The sequence below is a fragment of the Conger conger genome, chromosome 4 (assembly GCF_963514075.1).
Source record: "Conger conger chromosome 4, fConCon1.1, whole genome shotgun sequence".
Lineage (NCBI taxonomy): Eukaryota > Metazoa > Chordata > Actinopteri > Anguilliformes > Congridae > Conger > Conger conger.
In genome coordinates this window covers 68,342,049-68,367,371 of record NC_083763.1, presented here as the reverse complement: position 1 = coordinate 68,367,371, position 25,323 = coordinate 68,342,049, and the positions used below count along the sequence as shown (strand labels likewise).

Sequence of the window (25,323 nt, the reverse complement as noted above, 5' to 3'; positions counted from 1 at the left end):
AGGTTTTATATCCCAATCAATATTAAGACCAGAAGGCGATAAACTATAAAGAGTGTAGATCCGAAACATTTCCCTTTGTAATAAAACATTTTCTCCTTCTCCTTGGAGTGATGTTATATGTTCAATGCCGTAATATCTGAAGGATATTCTGACTTCCACTTTCCTGATTCTGAATTCAGTGCCTCTTCAGTCCACAGTGTGGTCGTGTGCATGTGCCGCATCTTCCCAAGCCTGCCGTGTGACCTCATGACCTTGCGGTGACATCGGGCCATGGCATCGGTGAGGGGGAGGTCCTCGGGTCCTGGCTGTCAGCCGTTAATTAATACGCACTCCTCGCCCTCCTGTTCCGCAGACCAGGGGCGTTCCGCGCCCGGAAACGCCAATCACACAGCAAGGCCGTCTCAGGCAAGGCCAAGGAATCAGGCTAATTAAATCTCCCTGACACGGCTTGATTGAATCACACATCGACCTCTCCGTATGAATTAATCTCCTCTTTTGTTAATGCTCATTAAAAAAAATTTCCCCATAATATTTTCAGAATCCCATTAAAAGTCTGTCGGCCCCACGCAAGGCCAAGGCTTTGGGGCCTACACCATTCTTCATCTGCAGGCCCCCAGGGCCAAGTGGAATAGCCAGCCATCCGATGAGCACACTGTGCTGGGTGCCCTAGCAGGGCTGGTGTTGGGTAAAGGTGGGGGTGGTGTGGTGAGCGTCAGTGATTGATTTCTGAAATGATCTGCCGTCTTTGCACATGTTGTACCGTTGGGTCCATCGATGAACGGAGACAGTGTTGCTCCCGTCTCTTCCTCAAATGGCATCACACCTGGGGATCAGACACAGAGAGGTCAAAGGTTAGATAAGCACACCACCATATTCCCCTTAGCTTTCAGCATGTGGCTTTGAATGAAACAGAGGAGCTTCTGGTCAAAGCTGAACTCCTCATTGGAAATTGTTTATTCATTGTATTCCATTGATTCAATCAGCCAGAAGTGTTACACTCTGAACAAAGGAGTGTCCCAGCTCAATCCTTCATTTGTCCTTGTTTATTCATTGTATTCCATTCAGTCAATCAATCCATCAATCAATCAATCCATACATTCTAAACTCAGGACATTTTCCAGAGCACTACATAATACATAACCTAAAACAATGTCAAAAGGATGAGCAATGATGCTTTGACAACAGAAAGCGTATACAAAATAAGGGCAACGCCAACAATGTGCACTAAATATATTAGAGTGGAACACTTTATGATATGAAAAATGCTCTTAAGGGTGCAAAACTGAGAAAATGTTAGTGAGAAGAAATGTGTAAATATATTCTGAATATTTCCCCTGCTCTTTTCCCATGTCTCTAAGGGATAGCCAGAGGAAAATCTCTGAAAATAAATGTAGTCTTTTTTCAGTTCTATTTTCACGCTTAAAGAGTTGAGCGTATTTTTAGTGCCGGAATGAGCTAACTTGAACAGCAGTTAAGCTGCTGGAGATGCCCACAATTCACAGCGTTATCGGCCGTTAACTGCTGAGGTAGAGAACAGCAGAAACAGACCACAGAAGAGAGCACACTGCCGGGCTGATCAGGCAATGAGCATTCAGGGATCTGGACCTTTTTAAGAATAATAAGAACTGAAGAAATGGCTTTCTGATCTGGACTTAGATACCGGGGTGTCTCCTGACTTCTACACTGCCTGAGGTCAGTCATTACATATTGTTCGGGTCTCACGTCCTAATTTATCGCCTGACATGGGTGTAGCTGGTAGCATGTTGTTCTTCAGCAACCATAGATCAGAGTCTGGGACATATTAAAATGTGGGGAAATGTTTGTCAACTTGCAGCAGCATTCCAGACTCATTTCAGGGCAAAGGTAATGAAGTATCTGTCAGGAAAGCACCACAGTATAGTCCAGCCATAAACAGATGAGTCATACAAGGTGCAATGTTTTACTTTGACAATGTCTGGCAGATGAACTGATGTAGCTTTTCCTTGCTTTTATTTATTTCTCCCACTCCTCCTGTCCATAACCCACTCGTCCTACTCCCTATCTTCTTAGAACTCAGTGTTTTGTGCTGGCTCTTTATTTTCTTTCTCCTTGCTTTAATTGATGAAACAGCAGAACATTGCCCCCTTTGGGGCAGTAGGACGGGGGGTTGCCCCTCCCTGCCCCTGCGTCCGGCGTAGATGAAGTCCCCAGAGGGGTCCTCAGGCCATCTGCAGCGTAAACAACATTGTCAGTTTTGATCAGGCATCAAAGTAGACACCTGCAGAAGGATAAAAAGTGAGGAGTAAAATACAATGCTATGCCTCTGCTCAACATGAAAAATGTACCTGGCTGGCAGACTGGCAGCTTCCATTACGCCGCTCCCTGGTCCACTGCTGTTTCAAATGGAAAATAAAACCACCGCAGCCTGGGTGGGAGCGAGGTTTGCCCTTTTCGCCAAATGAGATCTGCCCTGCTTACTTTAGAACGATAGGTAGAGACAACATTGATTTTCCTTATTTGTTTGCCCTTTTAATTTCAGGTTTCATACCAATTCTTTGACAGCCCGATAAAAGCTGTTGTTTTTGCTCTCTTTGTCAAAACAAGTGACTGAGAACAAAACATTTTGTTGAACTCTCAGTATGCTATCGGTTTCCACCTTTTTATTTTTTATTTTTTTTGGTTTTGTTAAAATTACTGCTTTCCTTTTTAAAATTGCACAGTGTTCCTGACCTTGAAACCAATTTTGAAAACCCCGTTTCTTGAATCCTCCTCCAGGTCTGAATGATGATTATCTTGCTCTTTGTCAAGGGTAAATTCGCCAGGTACCCCCCCTGTAGAAAAATGGGCGTTGGTACAGTGCTGCCGTGTATAATTTTACAGCTCGTCTCAGACCTGTATCTATAGTCTATTCTCATACAGCACAGGCCTGGTATTGAGTAAATATGGGTGCCAGCTTGTGTGTTCTCTGACTAATCCAGTACTGCAAAGCGGCTTATGAAGCGAAGAATGTAATACAGAAATAGTGAAACAAACAAAAAAAAAGCAGTCACGACTTCACTTATATCAGATGGCTGTGGAACTCACCATTCCTGCGTTTAATTGGCTGGTTCCTATGGCCGTCTGGGACTCTCGTCTTCCGCTGCCCAGGCACCAGTGATGACAGAATCACAACAGATTTCCCCACACAGCGGTGGCTAATAGAGCTGGCTGCACGCTAGGCATACGTGATGGGATGTGTCTGCATGCACATTGGCTACAAGGGGTTTAAGTGCTTCAGGGTCGCCTGTCGGTCTGACATACAGTAGGACTTTATGCGGTAAATGTCTTGTCTTGGGTCTCAGATGACTGCTTTTTTGAAGGAAATGGATTGCCTGACAGCCATTTCGGTCAAAGTTGGTGTGCGGTGACGTTGACCGACCGTGTCGAGTAATGGTGAAAGAAATGGTCTTGGTCGAGTGAAACACTGCCCCGGCAAACATCCGAAAAAAACACTTCTCGCTCCAACCTCCAAAAACAAAACACAACAAAACATGTACATATAAGTTCTCTGCACCGGCAATGTTAATTGTGTTTGTCCACAGTGTGGCATAACGGTCAGTGGAATGGGCTTGCCACTCCAAGGCTTTTGGCTCCCAGGTGTTGTCCCCTTGAGCATGGTGCTAAAGCTGAAAGGCTTCAGTAAATAATGTGTCAAGCTGTGAATGGGTTTTATGTACAAATTATCTGAGCTGTACAAGTCAATCAGAATAAGAGTGCTAAATAAGACTCATACAGCGTTGCACTTTAGTTATTCAGTGGACATACAGTACTTTGTTTGACTGTTCTACTCCCAGCTCTAGTAAAAGGACCCAGTTACATTTCAGGGCTTTCACCTCAGTGGCAGGCTTGTACAACTGTATGTCATTACCATATGAAAACAGTGTAGCCTATTCAAAATGACCTTAGATATGAAGTACAATAGTAACCTATAGTGTCTCATACATGTGGTTTGACATATATGCACAATTAAAAGATTGGCCTTCCCCTTCTACTGTGCAATGCAGATTCCTGTGCCTTTTCTGCATGCGGATGCATATGAATGGTTTACTCTGACGTGGCGCACAGAACGATTCTCTGTTTTCACAGAGACTGTGTGCCTTGATTTCAAGGTCACAATATGAGCCTACATAAAAGTGTGAGTATGTGTGTTCGGGAGTGAACGAGGATGCAGTCTTTCCCTTCTCATTGTGTGAACGCCTTCATTTTTTATCTGAGTTTTCAGACCGCAGGGAGGCTAATGTGGTAGCCCGCGCTCACCTGGCTGTTTTGTTGCCTGTCATTAGCCTTGAGCGGGGCTGCAATAACCGCATCCATTCGTCCTTTTCCTCCTGACGCTTTTCCAATGGCTGGCCCCTGTTTACCCGTCCTTTAAACGGCCACTGATGGGCCGCTCCGCCTCGGCTAAGTAAACACACGCCCGGGCGGCCTCGTCCAAGTGCACTCCATTTTAAAACGGATCGAAAGTTTGGGCGGGAGAAAAAGAGCTGCCGTTGCAGAAGAGGTTAATAGTTAGGCGCCCGGCTCCCCGCGTGGGAAAACGTATCGATCGGAACGTAACCGTACAATAAAAACACGGATGAGAGGTGGAGCGCTATTGTAGCCGCAGTCCCCCCAGGTCATTCGAGCTGCATGGCAAATATTTCCCCCCGCATGTTCGTAAGGCAATTCGTGCAGACGTGTAAGAGTGTATATGTTCTACCATTTTAATATTTATATTCCTATTCAGAGATGAATAATGGAAAACAACATTATTTGGTTATGATTTCCATTAATATTTATAAGAGTGTATGGCAGTATATATATTAACTGTACATGAGAGAAGATACATTTCAGCCTGTTGGAGAATGAGAGGGAACGTGTGTATTTTTTATATTGTTGCCTCTGGGTTTGTGTGTGTGTACTGTGTTTGCCTGTGTGTGCATGTGGGTGTACCTGCATTTGTGTGTGTGTGTGTACTATGCATTTCTATCTTCAACTGTATGTCTCTGCTGTGTACAGTATGTATGTGCTTACGTGTATTTGCTTCTATTGTATGTGTACAAGTGCCTGCATGTGTTTACATGTGTTTGTTTGTGTGTGTACACGTGCGTTTAATGTAGCGGTTAGTGTGTGAAAAATGACAGGTAGTTCTGTGCACCTGTGCCGTGTCCGTAGATCGCCCCCTGTTGACCCCCAGAGCAGCTGTAGCCGCCACTGGCCCCAAGCCCTGTCACCCCAAGACATTACAGTGATTGCTTTTAACCTGACAGCAACCTGACAATTCCCCGCAAAGCCTCCCCCCAGCTGTCCATCAAAAGAATACCTTCTCATTATTTATGGCCTTATCCTGCACAGGGCCGGCGTGACCCCAGCGTTCACACCAAGGTCACTTTCAGCCAGCGCACACTCGCTCTCCTGGTGGAGTGGACTCATACACTCACTGAGCACTTTATTAGGTCTTTCTGAGACTTTCTTAGACTTCTACTGCTGTAGCCTATCCACTTAGAGTTATGATGCGTTGTGTGTTCAGAGATGCTCTTCTGCATACCACTGTTGTAATTTGTGGTTATTTGCATTATGCCACCAACCTGTCAGCTTTGACCAGTCTGGCCATTCTCCTCTGACGTCTCTCATTAATAAGACTTTTCCCAGGAGATCAGTAGTTTCTGAGATACTCAAACCGCCCTGTATGCCACCAATAATCATTCCACGGTCAAAGTCACTTTGATCAAATTTTTTCCCCATTCTGATGGTTGATGTGAACATTAACTGAAGCTCCTCACCCGTATCTACATGATTGTGTGCATTGCACTGCTGCCGCACAATTGGCTGATTAGATAATCGCATTAATATGTAGGTGTAATAAAGTACAAATGTTCCTAATAAAGTGCTCAGAGAGTGTAGAACAGAACTGCTGTGTGGATATTGATATTCTCTGAATAGGTTTCCACCCCCATGGCTTCTTCTGATATGGTGTGCTGTGATTTGAAAATCCTCGCCATGGGGCAAAAACAGCATTTGTCTTTTTTGGTCTGAGGCTTGTTCCATTGGCATTGCACCGAAGCAGCTTAATCCCTTGTTTTTATCTGTACCCCGGAAAACACCATCAAGCAAGCAAGCATTCTCTCTCTCTCTCTTTCTCTCTTTCTCTCTCTCTGTCTCTGTGCCATTTTCTCTGTGTTGCTCTCTCTCCTCTCTCATACATTCTCTCCTCCTTTCTTGCAATCTCTTCCTTTCCTCTATTTATCTTACTTTTCTTGTAATCTCTTTTGCTCCCTCGCTCCTTCCTGTCCCTGCAGTCGATGTAGCTCCAGGCCTGACGGGGGCCCGAGCTCTTCACAGTGCGTGAGGCTTTGTTGATAAAGCAAGACTCTCGTTCTCTCGACAGTTTTATTTTTCTGATTCTCGTGTTCCTGGAGATGCTCGCATGTCCTCAGTTATTACAATAAATAAACAGGTTTTTTTTTTTCATCGTGCACTGCATTTTTCTTCTCGTTTGTTTGTCTCTGCATTTCTGTAATTTGCTTTATTAAAACTAGAATCCGGCTGGCTTCCCCTCAGCATTAATTACAGGGATTCCGCACGGTGGCCTTAAAGCGAGCAGCCGTGTAAATGTTATTAGTTAAAAAAAAAACTGCCGTTCCTGATCTCATTTCTGCCGAGTCCCGGGGCAAGGAAACACACAGGAAGTGATGTAATAATGCAGTTGTGGGGAATGTGGAGATGATGAAGGATGACACAAAACAAATGCCTCTCATACATACAGCCCCGCATCTCAGCCTGCGGACCAAACAAAAAGAGCTTTGTTGAATAATTCACCTCTGCAAGCCCCACCAGAGATTCAGGTTTTGTGTTTTTAACCTTTCTCTCACGTGGTTGAGATTTCCCCCTGCCTTTTAATATGAGCCATGGCTTGCAGCTGTGGTCTTGGGACGAGTCATGCTGTTGCTGGAGGTTTTGAAACAGCTGGTAGCTGGTTGACCAGTCGGGCCAGTTCTATACTCAACATGGTTTGACCAGCTCAAGCTATGTTTTGAAACAGCCGGTAGCTGTTATTTCAAGCTGGTCATAGCTGGATTTTAGGTGGACCCGTCCAACTGAGCACCTCCATATTTATCCAGATTATTAGCTGATGTTCACAGTCCATGGCTTTTCTGACAGACATGCTCCAGGAAGGCCCATAACAGTAACTGTCCGGCGCGTGATTCGGTATTCACACCTATTGCGGCCTTCCCTCCACATTTGAGCGTGTCACACGGAGCCCGAGCCTAATGCGGAGAACGGGGCCTCTCTGGCAGGAGTCCAAACCGCATCTCAGCTCCGCCGTCGGTTGGTGCTGGTGCTTACAGAGGATTTGCTGCGTGTAAGAAGAAGATAGATGTGAGCCGGGCGAGGAAAGCTTGTGCGTCTAGAGTTCCTTTGAAATGGGGCTTATCTGAAAGTGAACACGTTGAAACTAATTGGTATGATTAAGATTAAGAGAGCGCACCTCCTGGATATATGCGGAAAATCACCTCGGGGGTTTGTGTGGGAATGCTGGGAATCTTAAACGGCTTCCTGTCAGTTCTCATGAGCCGAGCCGCTGGATGTGCTGGGGGCACGGGCTCTCGCACCAATTACAGACACAGAGAGCCTTTGGGCCTTTGTTTTTGTCTGTTTTTTGTTTTTTTTATTGCTTGCATGTCTTTCCACAAACAACGTAAACCTAGTGGGCAGTTCGGTGGAAGCTGAGACAGTGTGCTCTGTATATGGTTAATGGATAAGGGATTACATTTGTCATTATAGATATGAGTTGGTACTAGCTATGTCTCCTTGCTGGAGAAGAGTTTATTGAGTTGAGGAAACTGCTGCAAGCTGTTGAGAAGATCTGGATGTGCGGTGACACCCCCGAGCCTCCAGAGGGAGCTAATTAGCATGGAGAAGTCTCCTGCTGGATGGCCAATCATACCTGCTCTCATAACAGGTCCATTCATTGATTTTCTGAAACTCAGCAGAGGTCTGGTCTCTACAAGTGTTTCAGTCTTATTCTTCTCTCAAGTAGAACATTTTAGCTTGTTTTAAATGAAACATTTTATTAAATTTTCCCCATTGGCAAAACTTTAAATGAGTCAAAGTCTCTAGCCACAAAATATGTCTTATTGAGTAAAAAAGTAACAGAAAAACAAATTTTCTAGTCTAGATACAAGACTAAAATACCTTAAGGGCCATATTTACGTACATGAAGCTCGCAGCGCAAAATGCGGCTTGACAAGGGTGCTGGTGCAGTCGTAGTCTGCGTGAAATTAACATGTTATTTATGAAGGCTACAGCTCATTATGGGACTGCCTTTGAGCTGCATTTTTCAAAAAGAGACAGATAAACAGCGCAGTTAAAACTTGTGTTTAGTGCATTCATTGTCTTCACTTCGTGTGGTGATATTCGTGTATCGGCTGCCACATTGCCGTAGGCCTACAGTGCTGAGAAAGGTTTGGAATGAGAGTGAGTGAGGATCAGCAGGAACAGAGAGGCTAACTTTTTCCTGACCTGTACATAGCATGCAGTTTTGAGAATAGTTCATGAGGGTGATGAAATGGGAACTCTTGGGCTGTGACGGGACTTAGTTCTGGCAACGTACGAGGATGATGACAGCTCATACAACTGTGCATCTGTAATTACAGCTGCTGAACCACTGGCAGTCTCACAGAAAACCCAACAAACCAGACACCTGTTCCTCTCTCTCTCTCTCTCTCTCTCTCTCTCTCTCTCTCTGCCTCTTTCTCTCTTTGTTCTCCCGGTCTTGCAGGGTGGGAAGATTCCCGTGCGGTGGACCGCTCCAGAGGCCATCGCCTACAGGAAGTTCACCTCCGCCAGTGATGTGTGGAGCTACGGCATCGTCATGTGGGAGGTGATGTCGTTCGGAGAGAGGCCGTACTGGGATATGTCCAACCAGGATGTAAGTGTGCGCGAGTTCATTTGTGTTGAAGAATAGGTGGAATAGTGGCCTTTGACCAGTGGAATTAAGGAATTAATCAATTAACCCATACAATGTTGTTTTGTATGATCACAAACAAAAACATAAATGCCCTTCCCAATCTACTGTGTAATGGAGATTCCTTTGACATTTCCATGTACATAGTATGTACAAATGTTTGAGTTTTAAGTAATTTATTTTAACACAAGTTTGTATGCCTGTAATTCAGAAAAATAATAAGCAGCTTTATTGGACATAAATTTTAACAGAACAAATTTACCTTCCCCACAGCAGTTTCCCTTCTCACAGAACAGTTTCCCTTCCCCAGAACAGTATACCTTTCCCAGAACAGTATACATTCCCCAGTCTGCACAGTCTACTCTGACAGGGCCACACCAGAGCTTATTGATGGTTCAATAGATTCAGAAATGCTTGTGTAAACTGCTCCCTACTGATTTAGAGAGTTTAATTTGCTTACCTTGTATTTGCACAGCTGAGATACATATTATCTACTGGATTCAATTAAATTAAAACCCAGGCCCTATGCATCTTAAGAACAAAGCAGCAAAATACTGCTTCACGTCCAACTGGCAATATGTTTGTGTATTTATAGATTATTTCAAGACTCCTAGAATTTGCCTCACATATTACGTCCAAATATGTGGTTTCTTGTTGAGCCAGCTTCGGTAGGATTAATATTGAAAGTCTTTAAGCTATGCCAAGAGACCACCTTGACGAACATTGCGACACATACTGTACAATGTCTCAGCATTGGCTCGCACAGCTCTGCCCAGGCAACACAGATCCTTCTTGGGAATACGTCTGGGTGAAATGACAATATCCGTGTTTGCCGGCGGCCACCCGGGGTGTGCGTAATACCTGTTTTTGATAGCTCAATGAAGGAAGACCACACGTCCATATCAGCCTGTGGTGCGCGTGAGGGCTGCTGTCAGGGGAGAATCTCGTCATTTAAATCAAATGTTAACGAAGACAGGTATAATTCAATTAAGATACCCTGGAGAATGATTTTTTTTGCGCTTTGTTACATTACCTTAATTTGACGGACGCACACGGCTGCTATCATGTTCCGTGGATTGTACTGCTGGTTAGAGAAAAACCCTTGGTATCACATTCACTTCTGTGTGAAAAGCATAATCAGCTTCATTTCAATAGCTCTGGTGAAATAAGTTAAATGTACCCTGTACAGTTCCCCGAATAATCTTGATAGGTGTACATTACGCACACATTAATATTATCTTATCACAGGCGATATGATTTGCACTGGTGAAAAACAGAAAATTCAGTGTTTCTAATGCATCCCAACACCCACTGCATCTTTGTCTATTCAAGGTGACAGAGTGATTGCCAATACGCTCCACCTGCAAAGGCCAAAGGGCAATCAACCAGGGATCTGAATGAGAGGATAGGAATGCTGGTGGGCCCATGATTTGTTCCCTCTTGGCAGTTTTTTCCCAATAGAACTGGCAGTGAACAAGCTCAAACACCCTGCAGCCGAAGTACTTGTACATAGCCTAAGGGTACTGACCATGCCTCCCTTCTATGTTGACTAGGCAAATAAACACAAAGCAAAAACTTCTGTTAGAAAATAATTACAAAAGCAACTTTACTGGATATCATCTCTTGCATATGCATTATGCAATGCTGCAATGCTATAACCTGCATAATATGTCCAGGACATTATGAGTAAACATTTATAGTGTTTATGGTTTATAACAACACTACCAGACAAGGTAAGAACACAGCCAGTCTGAGCAGACTGTGATGTCGGTTGTTATTCAAAGTTAAAAAGATTCTGTAGAAGAAGTTGAGGGACACACGGGTAGTACTTTAGGTCGTTTAGGTTTCACATTAAAGCCTCTGGATTATTCTGCCTGCTGAAAGCCTGTGGTGCACTATAAATGTCACGGAGTGATGCTGTTAAAGTGTCTATCCTTATGTTTTACTTTTGGTGGATTTGCCAACGTCTGTGACTGGGGGTAACAAAAGTTTGTTTTCACACTCCAAATCCCAGACTCCCACTCGAAACTAAGCTTTGACTAGCAGCGCATCGAGTGCTTATTTTTCTTAATCCAGCTGTAGCGTATTTTGGAGAAAGAGGACTGCCTAGAGAGTAGACAACAAACAATGCCGTCTGACATGGTAATATTGAGCAACATATTATACCTAATTTTTAAAGATGCTTTTTGAATTTTAAGCACTTGATCTCTTGGTTCCTTTGCGTGCATCATCACATTTGAGTACTTGGCAGGATTATCACACCCGACCCGATACCCAACAGTGGAAAAGAAACTAGAGGAGCTATAGAGGAGCAATTACAGAACAGAAACACGTTGAATCGATATTGCTACAAAAATGCCATTGCGAAAAGGTATCACAGACGGCATAGTTTAATATAAAAAAATGAATGCTTACCTCTTTATGATTGACAGTAGGAGTGGATGGGTGTGGTGAAGGTGGTATTAAAAGCGGATTCTCCTGGTTTAAACAGTCACAACCTCAGCCAGTCAGTCAGGCCAGCGGCAAAGGGCAGCTTCACCGTCTGCTGCCCTCCCACTCCCACTGTCAAGCACTTTCATAGGCAGCGGGTTTTAATGCAGATGAGCCGGAAATGGCGGCAGTTCGTTAAAGTCCCCGTTCTCTGTTTTTATGAGCAATCAAGCCTCAGCCGGCATAAGGAGGCTCTCCTCTCCTGTCTTTATAGACACTCTGTCTGGCTTTATTGCGCGCTGATTGACTGGTGCGGAGTTTGAGAGCACTGTTTGTGTCCCTGTTTGTGCTAAGTGATGTCAGCTAAGAGGCAAGTCCACACCAGGCTGCCTGCTTTTCTTTTTTTCGTTTGTATGTTTTTTTTTGGTGGCTAATTAGATCGACTGTCACTCGTAGTCCTGAATCAAGTCACTCCAAAAAGCTCAGAGAGGGTACTCGGTGTCTCTAGGGCCAGGGATGGCACCATTCGTTTTTTTAATGACACCCCCCTGTGTATTTTGGGAAGGTGGAATTATGTGACTGTTTTTCGAGTCTTAGCTCATGTGCTGTGCTTATTTGTTTTCTAGCATGCTGTGTTTATAAGGAGGCAGATGACTGCTCACAGATTGGCCCCCTCATAGAGAAGCTGTTGATTTGCTGCCAGCAGTTCTAAGCCCGCCTTCTTTTTTTAATTGAGTGAGACAGGATGTGTGCGTAATCCTGTTGAAGTTGGCATTTGGCGCCATGCTGTGCCCCCTGGCAGGATTAGCTACCGTGAGACGCTCTAAAAATAGCGAAACGGATCCCTAACCCCGCCTTTCCCCATCTTTACTCCGTCAGGTGATCAATGCCATCGAGCAGGACTACCGCCTGCCCCCTCCCATGGACTGCCCCGCCGCGCTCCACCAGCTCATGCTGGACTGCTGGCAGAAGGACAGGAACGCGCGTCCCAAATTCACTGAGATCGTCAACACGCTGGACAAGATGATACGCAACCCCACCAGCCTGAAGGCTGTGGCCAGCATCCCGGCAGTGTACGGAGGAGTCAGCTCTGTCTTACACATGCACACACACACAAACACCCACACACACACACACACTCGCACACACACTCGCATACACACACAAACACACACACATACACTCGTACACACATACACACTGGTACACATACATTACATTACATTCCATTACATTACATTACATTACAGGCATTTAGCAGAACCCCTATCCAGAGTGATGTTCAACACAAAGTACATACATACTGTAGTTACAAAGCTGCTGAAAGCCAGAGAGGGAAGTACAGCTCTGTGCCAGAAGTGACCACATTTATAAGAATTCTGACCCTGTAGAGTAACCTGTTGAGGAAAAAAACAAAAACAAACAAAAGCATCAATAATGCTGGCAAATACGTACGTATGTATGTACACACAGGCACACACATACACGCTCACATACACACACACACACACACACACACGCATACAGGCACAAACACATGCATTTACACACAATTGCACATGCACACAGAAGCTACAGACATTCTGTGAAAGAATATTTCCAAATCTTTGGAGCTTGTTTCTCAGTATGTACGAGTCTGAAAAGGTTCAATTTCCTGGTTGAATCTTAGTATTAATTAAATTAATTAAATTAATTAAATCAGTGAAAGTGATTAAGGCAATGCTACTCAGCAAAGGAATTAAAAAATGAAGAAGCCAGCAATCAATGTGAATACTCAGAGGTGTCTGACTGTTTATAATTGCTTGCTTATTATGCATTATTAAAGAATATATGCTGACAACAACAACAGAGTATCCAAGACAGACCAACAATCAATGCCTTATCGGTTTTCTCACACTCATAAACACGATGCATCATGACAGTGGTTTTCTGTTTTCTCACACTCATAAACTGACTGCCTTCTCACACTCATTAGCATCGATAATCATGGCCTATGTGGTTTTCAGCTAATGCTCTCTCTTAAGATGGCTGCTGATTCTATGTGTCGCTATCAGTGAGCAAAGCTAACATTTAGTGAGCAGCTGAGTCAATTGGTTTGCGATCAGTGTGCTAAGCTAACGTTCAGTGAGCAGCTGATTCAATTGGTTTGCGATCAGTGTGCTAAGCTAACGTTCAGTGAGCAGCTGAGTCAATTGGTTTGCGATCAGTGTGCTAAGCTAACGTTCAGTGAGCAGCTGATTCAATTGGTTTTCAATCAGTGTGCTAAGCTAACGTTCCTTACTGTATGCCTTCGTACTCCCCCTCCAGGCCTTCTCAGCCACTGTTGGACCACTCTGTACCAGACTTCACCACCTTCACGTCCGTGGAGGAGTGGCTGGCGGCCATCAAGATGATCCAGTACAGGGACAACTTCCTGAGCTCCGGATTCACCTCCCTCCCGCTGGTGGCACAGATGACCTCAGAGTGAGTATGCCCCCTTTCTGCCGCTCGTCTTAAACCACACCCCCTTATACTGCCTACTCTACCCCTTTCTACTTCCTGCCTCAACTTCGCCCCCTTTTAGCTTCCTTTGTCAACTCTGGGCCCTCTCACTTCCTGGCTCAACCCCGTGCCCTGTTCTGCTTCCTATCTTAAACCCCTTCCTGCCTCAATCCCACTCAATCCCTCGATTTTGCTTCCTGTTTCAACCCTGCAAAATTTCTGCTTCAGCCTGTGTCAACTCCCCCACCACCTGCTACCTGGTCTGCATAGTGACAGAGTGAGATTGGCAGGTCATAGTCTTCCGCTAGGAACTCCAGGACTCCGGACCAACCCAAACAAAGAATATTGGCCAAGAAAGAAAAAGTGTTGTCGTCCTCCAGGCCTTGCCAAGAGGTAGCTTGTGATACAGCGGACCCATTGTTTGCGCTGCAGCAAGTGTTCAGCGGCGGAGATTTCACCCCGTATCTGTGGGTGAAGCGTGTTTAACAGGAAGCCTTATCTGCCTAAACGCTCGTCTCGGTGGTTAGAAAAACAGAAACGCTGCAGCGGACACAGAGGGGTGTTGTATTAGGGCCCGTTGGCTGGGCGGTCGTCCCCCCGGGGGAGGGAGAGAAGGTTAAAGCATGTAAATATACAGAGGGGAGGATGATTAGAGCAGCCAAAAAATAACTCTGTCCAGGAGCCAAGCTCGTGGGTGGGATTGGAGCTTCGCTTCCTGGTAGACAAAAGAAACATTTTCTTTTCCCTCCCGAAGTGGCTAAACAGCTGTCCGACAAAGCCAGAGAACCGCCCACCTCGGCCTCTTATTGGGGGGATATGACAGAAGAAGGGAGGCAGTATGAGAGAAAAAGAAGGAGAGAAGTGCGAAAATAAAGAGAAATGTGAAAGGAGGATGCGAGGGTAGGGTACGGAAGCAGAGAAAGGGACGGTAAGAGACAAGAGGGAAGACAAAGCCTGTTCATCCATCTGTGAAAAATGTCAGCAGATGTTTGAATCTTACTACAGCCTTTTACACTGTGCATTCCTTATAAGAACTGATGGACTAGCCATATGCAAGCCGGACACATTAATAAAATATTAATGAACATATTCATTCATATTCTGTCCTAGTTCATATGAAGGCACAGTACTTTATATAGGCATAATGAAGCTATGAAGTGTGAGCTAGTGAACTGAAATACCCCAAACAGGCTTTGGCAGACAGTCAGATTAGAATGAAATTTTTCTCTTCTTCTGAGCATTTTGACTGGGTCCTGTCGTGGCACTCAGACTGGTTATAGAACCGGTGACAGTTTGAGTGCTAAACTTCTAGCCTGTAGATTTGTGCATCTCGGAGAGCGTAATCCTGTCTGGATGAGATTTGCACTCATGCTTTTGGCTGCACCCAAGCTGGAGGTGAAAATTCGGTTGGGTTTCGTCAGACGGGGAGGGGGATGAGCGAGTGAGAGGGAGCGAGAGAGAGAGAGAGAGAGAGAGAGAGAGCGAGAGCACTGCCTGTGCCGTCTGTGTCGGGAGGATAATTGATCCATGCCTCAGCTCTGTGGAAGGAGTAATCCTTTGTGCAAACGCCGCGCTCTCAGCCATGAAATCCACGCGGGTAACCGAGGGTTCCACAGGGCCGGCCTCGCCGAGTCGCCTTTTTTACAAAAACCTGTTTATTTCCGGCGAGCCGCGCGACTGTGACAGCCTTTTCACCGGGCGGCGGAGGATTTAGCGTTCGGGGGTCGTTAGAGTCGATCAAACGAACGGCCACGCGTCTCCTTTCACCGCGACACGTCCTCGACAACTCCCGACGCGCCTCGGCCAATTACGCCTTCCGTTTACGGCCGGGCGGCTGGCATTTGCATGTGAATGCCGTCGCCAGGTAGATACCGTCAGCTAGTGTAGTCCTATTTATCTTTTCGGTTCCACCCCGGTTGAACAAAAAAAAATAAAAAAAGAAGGAAAAAATGTAAATGTATAAAATTCCCCCAAGCCGCCCGGGGTCTTCGACAATGCAGAGAACAGGCAGGAGAATTTCAACCGAGATTATGTCTGCCATTTTAAATGTCACATCTGTGTGTCTTCCCCTTTCTGTTGTAAATGTGGCAGGGACCTCCTGAGAATAGGGGTGACTCTGGCAGGCCACCAGAAGAAGATTCTCAACAACGTCCAGTCGATGAGGGGGCAGACGAGCCCGTCGCCCAGCTCCATAGCGTGACTGCATGGGGCACCGCGTGGAGACCAGCCCCCCAGGAGCCCCGGGAGGACCCCCAAACTAACCCAGCGCACCTGGGTGGAAACACTCACCTTGATTTAACGCCGTCAACGATGCACATGGATTCTAGCACTTCAAATCACCGGCTCTTCTCCCTCACCTCCATGGCCCTGACACGGGAACAAGTGAACGAAAAAATAAAAAGAACAAATCAGGAGACATGCAAATAGAAATGATAAAACATGAATATCTACGTTGGATTATTATAGATTTTTGGGGGTCTTCTTGGGGGTTCAATGCATTTTTTCCACGGCTGGGAAAAAAAAACAGCTATGGCTTTCATTCACTTCTGTTCCTTTTTTTTCTTTTAAAATCTACCTTTTTTTAAGTAAATAAATTATTGATCCTCAGAATATATCTACGCTACCTGCGGAAGTCCAGGTGGAGGGTTTTGCCAAAGGACAGCTGTCAATAGCTGTACCCGGATTTCAAATCCATCAAAAGCAAATGTTACATATATAAATACATAGAAAATAAATATAAATGCATTTTTAATAACTCTTCATATTGAAGGTAATATGTAATAAATGTATGTATACTTTTTCTGCTTGCATTTTTGGCAACTATGAGTGCGTTAGCTGGATTGCAGTGGACATTCTCATCCCTGTCTCTGAGGAATTGGAATTGCCAACGGTGGACATGTTACTTGGCTCAGCTCACCAGGAGGAAGAACAGGGACCAGCACTCAAGGTCCAGACAGATTCTGTACAGAGGATTTTCCATGTAATATAAGATAACAAGAAAAGAACTACAAAAAAAAAAACACAAAGAAACCTTTCGTCATTGGACGAAAGGACGGTGTTTTGATGTGGGTGTTGTTCCATGCCGTGGCTTTGTGGTGAGCACTTACCTATGAGAACTGATTTTTTATTATGATTTTTTTTCCTCTTTGTGTGAAATGTCTCGGAACTGTACGTTGAAGGACATTCCCAACACCACAGCTCTCTGGTACGTACGCATCATCACCAGCAGTCTGTGTGTGGAATGTGGACCTGCATAACACGCATGCACGCACACATACCCACACACATGCACACACACGCACACACACATACACACACACACACATGCACACACCCAGACATGCATACACATATGCATATACATATAAATGCACAAACATGCACTCATACATTTACATGCATATGCACACACACCGTCATACTGTAGATCTCAGGAAATATGTTTTTTGTTGAATAGGACATCCCTCCATGGGCTGGTTAGGATCAGCCTGGTAGCAAGAGCATTTATTACATGTTTATTACTGTTTATCTATATGCTAACAGTATAACACAATCCACTTAAGAAAATCCATTTGAAGCATTGCCACTCTACGTCTTTAAATCACTCGGTATAGTTTGCAGTGAACACATTACACAGTCTGCTACTGAAATGCTTTTTTGTGTCACGATCAAAATCTAGGCAGTGGTGTTGCTGAAGGAGTGCTAGCTATTGGACGAAAATACCTGTCAGTCATAGCAACCACTTTTTGAAAAGTGAATAGCTAACCTTTCCATATTTATGTGTAGCTATGTTTGGGTTTCTCATGAAACGAGTGAGAGGTTCATTGGTGAAAGAATGATTTGCTTACTGTATGCGTTGGATCGTCATTATCTTTACTCAGAACCAATCGAAGATTGAACACGTCAATGGCCTCGCCTGTTCTATAGTAAACGATTCAGTGTTTTAATAACTGGGTAACCTAGTGTGGCTCTATATTTGCCATTTAATCGAGAGTAAGTTCTTATTTATGGGTTTTCTTCGACCACCCATGAGCCAACATTTCCTTCTCAGTGTGTCACACTGTGCGCCATGTTGTGAGCTGTGGGTCGGCGGAGTGTTCCGGAGGACCTGATGAATGAGACTCTGCAACTTAATGTTGATCTGGCAGGCAGGGATCACCAAATCTGGACCTCAAATCCAAATCCAGCACTGGTTCTCTTTTCTCCTGGGTAATTAACAGAACACTTAGTGCAGCTGATTGGCCTATACTGCCTTCACACCTGAATCGCAGGTAAAGGTAGGCAGAACACTTAGTGCAGCTGATTGGCCTTTACTGCCTTCACACCTGAATCGCAGGTAAAGGTAGGCAGAACACTTAGTGCAGCTGATTGGCCTTTCCTGCCTTCACACCTGAATTGCAGGTAAAGGTGGGCAGAACACTTAGTGCAGCTGATTGGCCTATACTGCCTTCACACCTGAATCGCAGGTAAAGGTAGGCAGAACACTTAATGCAGCTGATTGGCCTTTACTGCCTTCACACCTGAATCGCAGATAAAGGGATGGTGGAACGCCAGCAGTTCTCGGCCCCCGATTTGATGATCCTACTGCGCATCCAGAGATGGGTGCGCTGTGAACTCTGGGACTGGGTCCTCCTCCTTGTTTCGGGGCTTCACGTCTCCGGCGGTCTCCGGGGGGTCCGCGCGCCGGGCTCATTTTCAGATCTTCTCGCCCGGCGTGTCGAGAAGCGCATCGGCGGAATTCCATTAGCGCAGATTTTGGGATCTCTGGCGGCCCCGCTCTGCCCCCGCCCAGTTCCTCCCGGCGGTTTCTTCGCCCGGCGCCTGAGCAGCTGCGTCTCCGCTGTAGGCGCTAAACGGCGCGTTCGCACGTTCCCCGGCGGCTGCAGGTTGCCCAGCGGTGGCCGGCGATAGTTTATTTATGCGCTGACTAATTCATTCAGCGGGTTATTTATATATTTCGTTTGTTGCTGTTGTCGTCGGTCTGAGCGCTGCCTCGTCGCGGCTTGCTGTGACGTTGGGAGAGTGACGGACGAGCTGTCAGCCCGGTGTGCGCTCTAATGAAAAAGAACAGCTCGCTGGGGCTCGGTGAAGCATGCAGGCCTAACGAAGAAGGAGCCAGTGGGCTCGGCCCGGCCTGTGTTTGATGTGTGATTCAGAGCCGGTGGCCCCAGGGAGGGGTGTGTGGGGGGACAGGGGGGACTGGGGGCAGGGGGGTGTGGGGAGTGTAGGGGGACAGGGGGGACTGGGGGAGGGGGGTGTGGGGGGACAAGGGGGACTGGGGGCAGGGGGGTGTGGGGAGTGTAGGGGGACAGGGGGGACTGGGGGAGGGGGGTGTGGGGTGTGTGGGGGGGGCAGGGGGGGCTGGGGGCAGGGGGGGGCCCTGATTGACGGCCCCTTGCCCTGCCGGCTGCAGCGTGCCTACAGACTGAGTGATGAGGCAGAACATTTACCTGCACACCTGCCACCTGCTTCCACACTCCCGTTCATAATCACACACAAACACATACACACACACACACATCGCACGCATATACACATGCCCTCTACCTGCACAAGCACACACACACACGTTGCATGCACATACACATGCCTCCTACCTGCACAAACACACACACACATGTCGCACGCACATACACATGCCTCCTACCTGCACAAACACACACACACATCGCATGCCCATACCTTCTACCTGCACAAACACACACACACATGTCGCACGCACACACACATGCCTCCTACCTGCACAAACACACACACAGAAACATATACACACACACACACACACATACCCCCTGCATAAACAAACATGCACACACTCACACGCACACCGAGACGCACTGAAACCGCAGACATACCTACACACATAAAACTCAAACAAATGTGTTTTGCTTACATGCACATACCCCCAAAACTAAAACACCCAGCATACACAGTTACCATGGGTAACCCCCTACCCACACACTCCTATCCCCCAGACCTACAGCACACACACACATACAAACACGCCATTCAAGCTTTTTATCATCTGAAAAATCTGCACATTTTCCCAGGGCTGAAGCCAGAGACTGGCAGAACGTGAGCGTGCATTTCTTTGTTATCGCTGCCAAATGACTGCAGTGACAGACTTCGGTTAGACACCAACACATCGCTGCTATTAGTTTCATTTTTAGTTGCCATAACACTGCAGGAAACACCAGCCAAGCTTGGAGTCAGAAAGTATTGTGTATGTGAGTGAATATACACAAAAAGAGCTGCAGTCCCTATTCAGGCCCTGAGACCACACACACAGGTCATTGTGGAGAGGCTGGCAGTCCATATTTACAGCAAACAATGGCACCAATCAAAAGCTTTAGACATTGTCAAGCTGGTAACTGTTTACTGTAGTGGCCCAAACACAAGTGAGCACTGACATTGGAACAATATTGTCAGCATGGTCTAAATGCACGATATTAAGAACACAAGGTTTCAGAGAAAGCGCTGGAGCTTTTAGTTAAGCTGCTGCTTGTTTATGAAATGATCTGGCTTTCTTCTTCTTCTTCTGTGTTCTTCATGGACTCCGGGACCGTGTCCAAGATGTATGGTATCACACACTGGGAGCCCAGTGAGAGAAAGTATTTCCCCAGCTCAGGAGTGCAGTTTGTCATCAATTTACCAACTTCTTACAAAATGGCACATTGATGCATTCATTTGGCAAGCGCTCTTATGTAGAATATGAGCATTTCCAGACCTGACGTGCGTTCAAGACCGCAAACTACGTTTGCGACGACAATGATTGTCAATGAGCAGACCATTTAGTTTGCCACCAATGCCTTTTTAATACAAAGGGATGTGACATTGGTAAAACAGTGCTAGCCATCTGATTACCTGAGATTAAGAAGGTAAGGTAAAATGGGATATTGCATCGATTAAAGTGCACTGTAACAGCCACTGTCACCTTTTTTTCTCTAGGCGTTGTCACCATCACCAGCCATTTTGTTTGCCGTGCACTGCCTTTTCCTGTTTCAAGTGAACTTTCACCTTCTTGAACATGCATCTGGAGATGTTCAGTTAAGATCACATATTTGTGAACTTACACCTGAAAGGGTTAAAGGCATGAGATAGAAGTGCTAGAGAGCAGGGATTAAAGGGAGCCATGGTGGAAAAAGTTGAGTTTTCTGCATCGAACGATTCAATGATTCTGGTCAGAGTGGCAGGGAGGAACTTCCTGTTGCAGCTACCTGTCTGCAAAGCACTGATCGCTTTACTGGGTATCTGTCTACCTATTCATTTTTTTTAATTAACACCAGTGACTTCCTCTTGTGCAAAGCAATTAGGGCCCTCCTAACGTGGTTCAAATGTCCCGGGAAAAATCGATCGGTGCTGCCGCCATGGGTCTTATCCGCGATCGCTTCGGCTGTGTCCATTCAGCTTTTATCTGTTGAATAAAGTAAAAAATCCTAACGCCGTTCATTATCTCTTCATCGTCTGGACATAACCGTGTCTCCAGATGACGTGATTTTAATAATAGGCCAGGTCAATGAGTTAAAGCAGGGCCTTGCCTTTGCATGAAAAAATTCAGACGCCATAACTAACCTCAAACCTGACCATCCTGATTGAGGACTACCCACACAAGATAATTTATCAACGGCATAGTATGTCAATAGTATTAAAAATGCTCTTGGAATTGTCCAATCCAGCATCTGTGCCCTGTATTATAGCATATTTATTAGTATGTTTAATAATGGCGGATGCGTGAGCAAAGCATTGAATGAATTAAGTTAACCAAATTGTTACACCGTATTCATAATTGTTATACTTTTAAACAGAAGTGATACTTCTACATAAAAAAGTACTCTTAGCTGGTGGAGGGTATTTTTTACCCTAAATTTTTTGGTTTAAAAAAATTAAATACAACTGATGACTCATATGGGAGCAGGGGACTCTTGCTCAGATAGCCATTCAACATCGGAAAAGTGTCTTATTTCCTGGCCTTACAAAATGAGATCCAATTCACATCAAGGGGTTTCCTCATCTCTTTGATTTTCTGTTTACTTGGAAACTGCAATATTAAATTCCTCACAGTTGCCTGAGCAACTTAAAAGGGCAACTTAACCCACCTGAAAAAACATTTAATTTAGCAACCCGGTCCCAAAAGTGATGTTTTACTACTAAAAATGATGTTTCCATTTGACAGAATGACCTGCATTTTAAGATAAGTGCAAAAGTAAAATACTGTTTCTAGAGTAAAATAATTGATTGCAAAGGTGGCATTTGGAATTCCGCAGCTAAGTCTTTCCAAAAGTGCACAGATTAATCAAAAAAACATCAGAGACAGCCGTTTCCATTACTATGACCAAATGAAATAGCCTTTTTTGATAATTTAATAAAAGCAAGATAATAAAAAAGTAAAGAATCATGACCATACATCTTTGCCTTCCGCCAGCTAAGTACCTGACAAACGAAAATAGCTTCTTTTTTAGAGTGATCCTACTAGGTACTTAAGAGCTAACATTAGCTACTTTGCCTTTTCTCTGTATGTATCCGACAGTGGTATTTTAAGGCATGTTAGTGCCAGCTCCTCTTTAAAATGTTCCACAACACTGTGGAACATTCACTCCAATCCACACATGAGCATGCTGAAATAATCCAGTGATGTCAATGTAAAGATTTGCAAGTAGAAGAGCGATGTGCCTCTCCAGAGACATCCAAGGACACAAGAAATTGGCCAGTTCCGCAACCATGAAACCGCATTGATTTCCCTTGTTTCTCTTACCATGTATGGGATTCTTTATAGATCTCCTGTTCCTCATCAAACGATGTTGGGTTTTCCTTCTCCTCCCACTGTGTAGCTGCCTGTCAGGCCGTAGCTTGTATCCAAGCTCCTGATCAACGCTGCGCATTAAAATTATTTATTAGATGATGTGGTCAGGCATATACAAATGCCCTGTTGTGTGCTACTCATAAATATTATCGCAGAAGAATATTACACACTGCTAAAGCACTAAGGAGAGGAATTACTGTAAGATATACTGTACATCTCACAAGATTGATTCTAGCATTTCCATATTGCAATGCTTTTTTTAAAGTAGAATGGGGGCTGGCTGGGAGTTTTTAGAACATGGAGAATGTTCTGGCAATGGAGGCTGACATTAACTAGGTTAGATTTTAAGATTTTAAGAGTGCCTTTCCTCAACAATACGGGTAATTCCCTTTATGAGACTGACGGTTTGTGACACACACACACGAACGCACGCACACCACATACAGACCGAAATATGGCCAGAGAAGCCAGCCAGAATATAACATGACATAGGGAATTCTTCCCAGGGTCAGTGGTGGGAATGAATGAATGGTCTGGTTTTATGACAAGGCTAGGTTTGTGAAAAGGTTAATATGGCTTCTCCCTGTCTATGGGAGTATAGTGCAGGCATCTGAGAACAGGACCCCTTTCTCTCTGGTTCTCTGTCCCTCTCTTCCTCCCTCCCCACAGAATAAATCAGTGAGATTGACACATCGCTGCATGCGGGGAGTCACAGTGGGGGAGGAACAGGGTTCAATTGATTTTTCTCCTGTGAAGATTTGAGTCCCGGGGAAAGGGTTCATTAAGTCGTTTGCTTTCTTTTGGTGTTTTCAGGAAAATGTGCATAACAGTCCCTCAGTTATTTGCCAGATGGCCTTGAGTTAAAAAAATTAAACTTTTTGGTGTTCTTGTTGCTGTTCATTTTCAGCCATTGTAGCCATTTAAGTAATGCCTGCTTACTGTTTCTGTTGGTGATGGGAAGAGTGATGTCATTAGCCCCATAATGGGTGGAGCTACAGTAATGTCAGTCCTTGGCCTAATAACAAGAGTTTCCTCTTCACAGCAAAATAATAATTTGTTAAAATAAGCAGGTCATTGTGATGACATATACCCAGCAGCTTCACCTCTTTGGGTTAAAACGCCTTCAGTAAGAATGCTCATAGAATCCTCTGAAACTCTTGTTCTTTTGCTCCTTCCTTCCCAGTGTGCTGCAAAGGACTGTGGGATACGGCAGCACCCTCAAACAGTGAAGAAGACAGCAGTCTCTGCTTCTAGAGTGAGAGCACCCAGCCACTCCCCCAGCACCTCTGCCACGCCCACCACAGGGTCCTAGCCACCGCAACGGAGCCAGCATGACAAATGGCGAACTCACTGCACTGTACATACTGAGTAACACGACAGGGTGTCGATTTTTGTGTCACTGTACAAAGATTTGTTTATTGTGTGAAGTATGTCAGAGTTTGTAATTGTAACTTTCTGAAAATATTGTATTAAAATGCACTCAATAAAGATTAATCAACTTCATTCATTTGACTTCTTAAACCATCGGACCATGGCAGATCAATGCCTTGGCTGTATATATATACAATATGTTTATTTGTGTGTGTGTGTGTGTGTGTGTGTGTGTGTGTGGTACAGGGACACACGGTATTGTAGCAGTTCATTTCTCAGAGGAGGTATTGACTTTTAATTAATTCTCTTTATTCTATTCTCTGTTCATACATATGGTTATATCATAACAGAACTCAGGAGGTACCGAGCTTTCTTTTTCACAGAGCTTACATAAGCTTTTTGAATATATTTTTATCATATTTTTATTTTATCAATTTTTGCAGAGGACAATTCATTGAATCCAGTGACAATCATCTCCAAATCTTATAGTTTATCAACAGAACATCATTTGTGTACTGGCTCAATGGTATTCTGCTTTTTTGACATTTGTGGTTCTTATAAACACAATCACTTTCATTAACCTTTACATTTTTCAGGGAACTATGGAAACCATACAGTAAATTTTACATCTGAAGTCAAATTGCTGCAGTATCTGTATGTGATGCAATGCTGAAAGCCATTATGTGGGTTGACAGGAACAGAATTCAGATCCTTTGAGCTCCTATGCACACCGCTCTATCCTTTTCAGAACACCATTAGAAAAAATCTTCAAAAAAAATAATACATTTCCCAGGATGCTCTCTGTCCTCTTGTCGCAGTTTGTAGAATGGGCTGCTAATAAAATCTATTTGAATATAACGGGGTGGTATAATGATCTGCAGTTACAGAATACGTAAAACATGAATTGAAACTTTCCTGACTCATTAAGGCAGTGCCTTGCAACACATACTAATGTGTGTGTTTATAACGTGTCTAGCCAGAAATTGCAGTAGGAAATGAACCTGCATTGAAATCACAAATTTCTCTGATGCAGTGGCACTCAAGTTTCTGAGCTCCAGGGGTGAATTGTAGGATAGATGGGTACATTGGTACACTGTGGGCCTAACACGGTTAAATTTGTATCCGGCACATTTCCTTGCCCGAGTGATTTGAAACGGTTGTTCTCATTCCCACCTAAAAATAAAAAGTAGAATAAAATAGTGTTGTAATGAAATGTAATTTCCTTTCAGATGGCTGAATAGAGAGTGCAGCTGGCTGGTGAGGGTTTTCGGGACAT

The 25,323-nt window shown here is 44.7% G+C and overlaps 1 protein-coding gene across 2 annotated transcripts in view; it reads left to right on the top strand.

Annotated features, from left to right (window-relative positions):
- Positions 1-24,179, top strand: part of LOC133125895 (ephrin type-B receptor 1-like) — a 220,908-nt gene extending 196,729 nt beyond the window's left edge. For both annotated transcript variants that reach the window (XM_061237606.1, XM_061237605.1), the window contains exons 13-17: positions 8,780-8,929; positions 12,275-12,468; positions 13,703-13,858; positions 15,968-17,081; positions 23,860-24,179. In XM_061237606.1, the coding sequence (XP_061093590.1) occupies positions 8,780-8,929; positions 12,275-12,468; positions 13,703-13,858; positions 15,968-16,076 (609 nt within the window). In that variant the 3' untranslated portion in view covers positions 16,077-17,081; positions 23,860-24,179. The remainder of the gene's footprint in view (positions 1-8,779; positions 8,930-12,274; positions 12,469-13,702; positions 13,859-15,967; positions 17,082-23,859) is intronic.
- Positions 24,180-25,323: the final 1,144 nt, after the last annotated feature.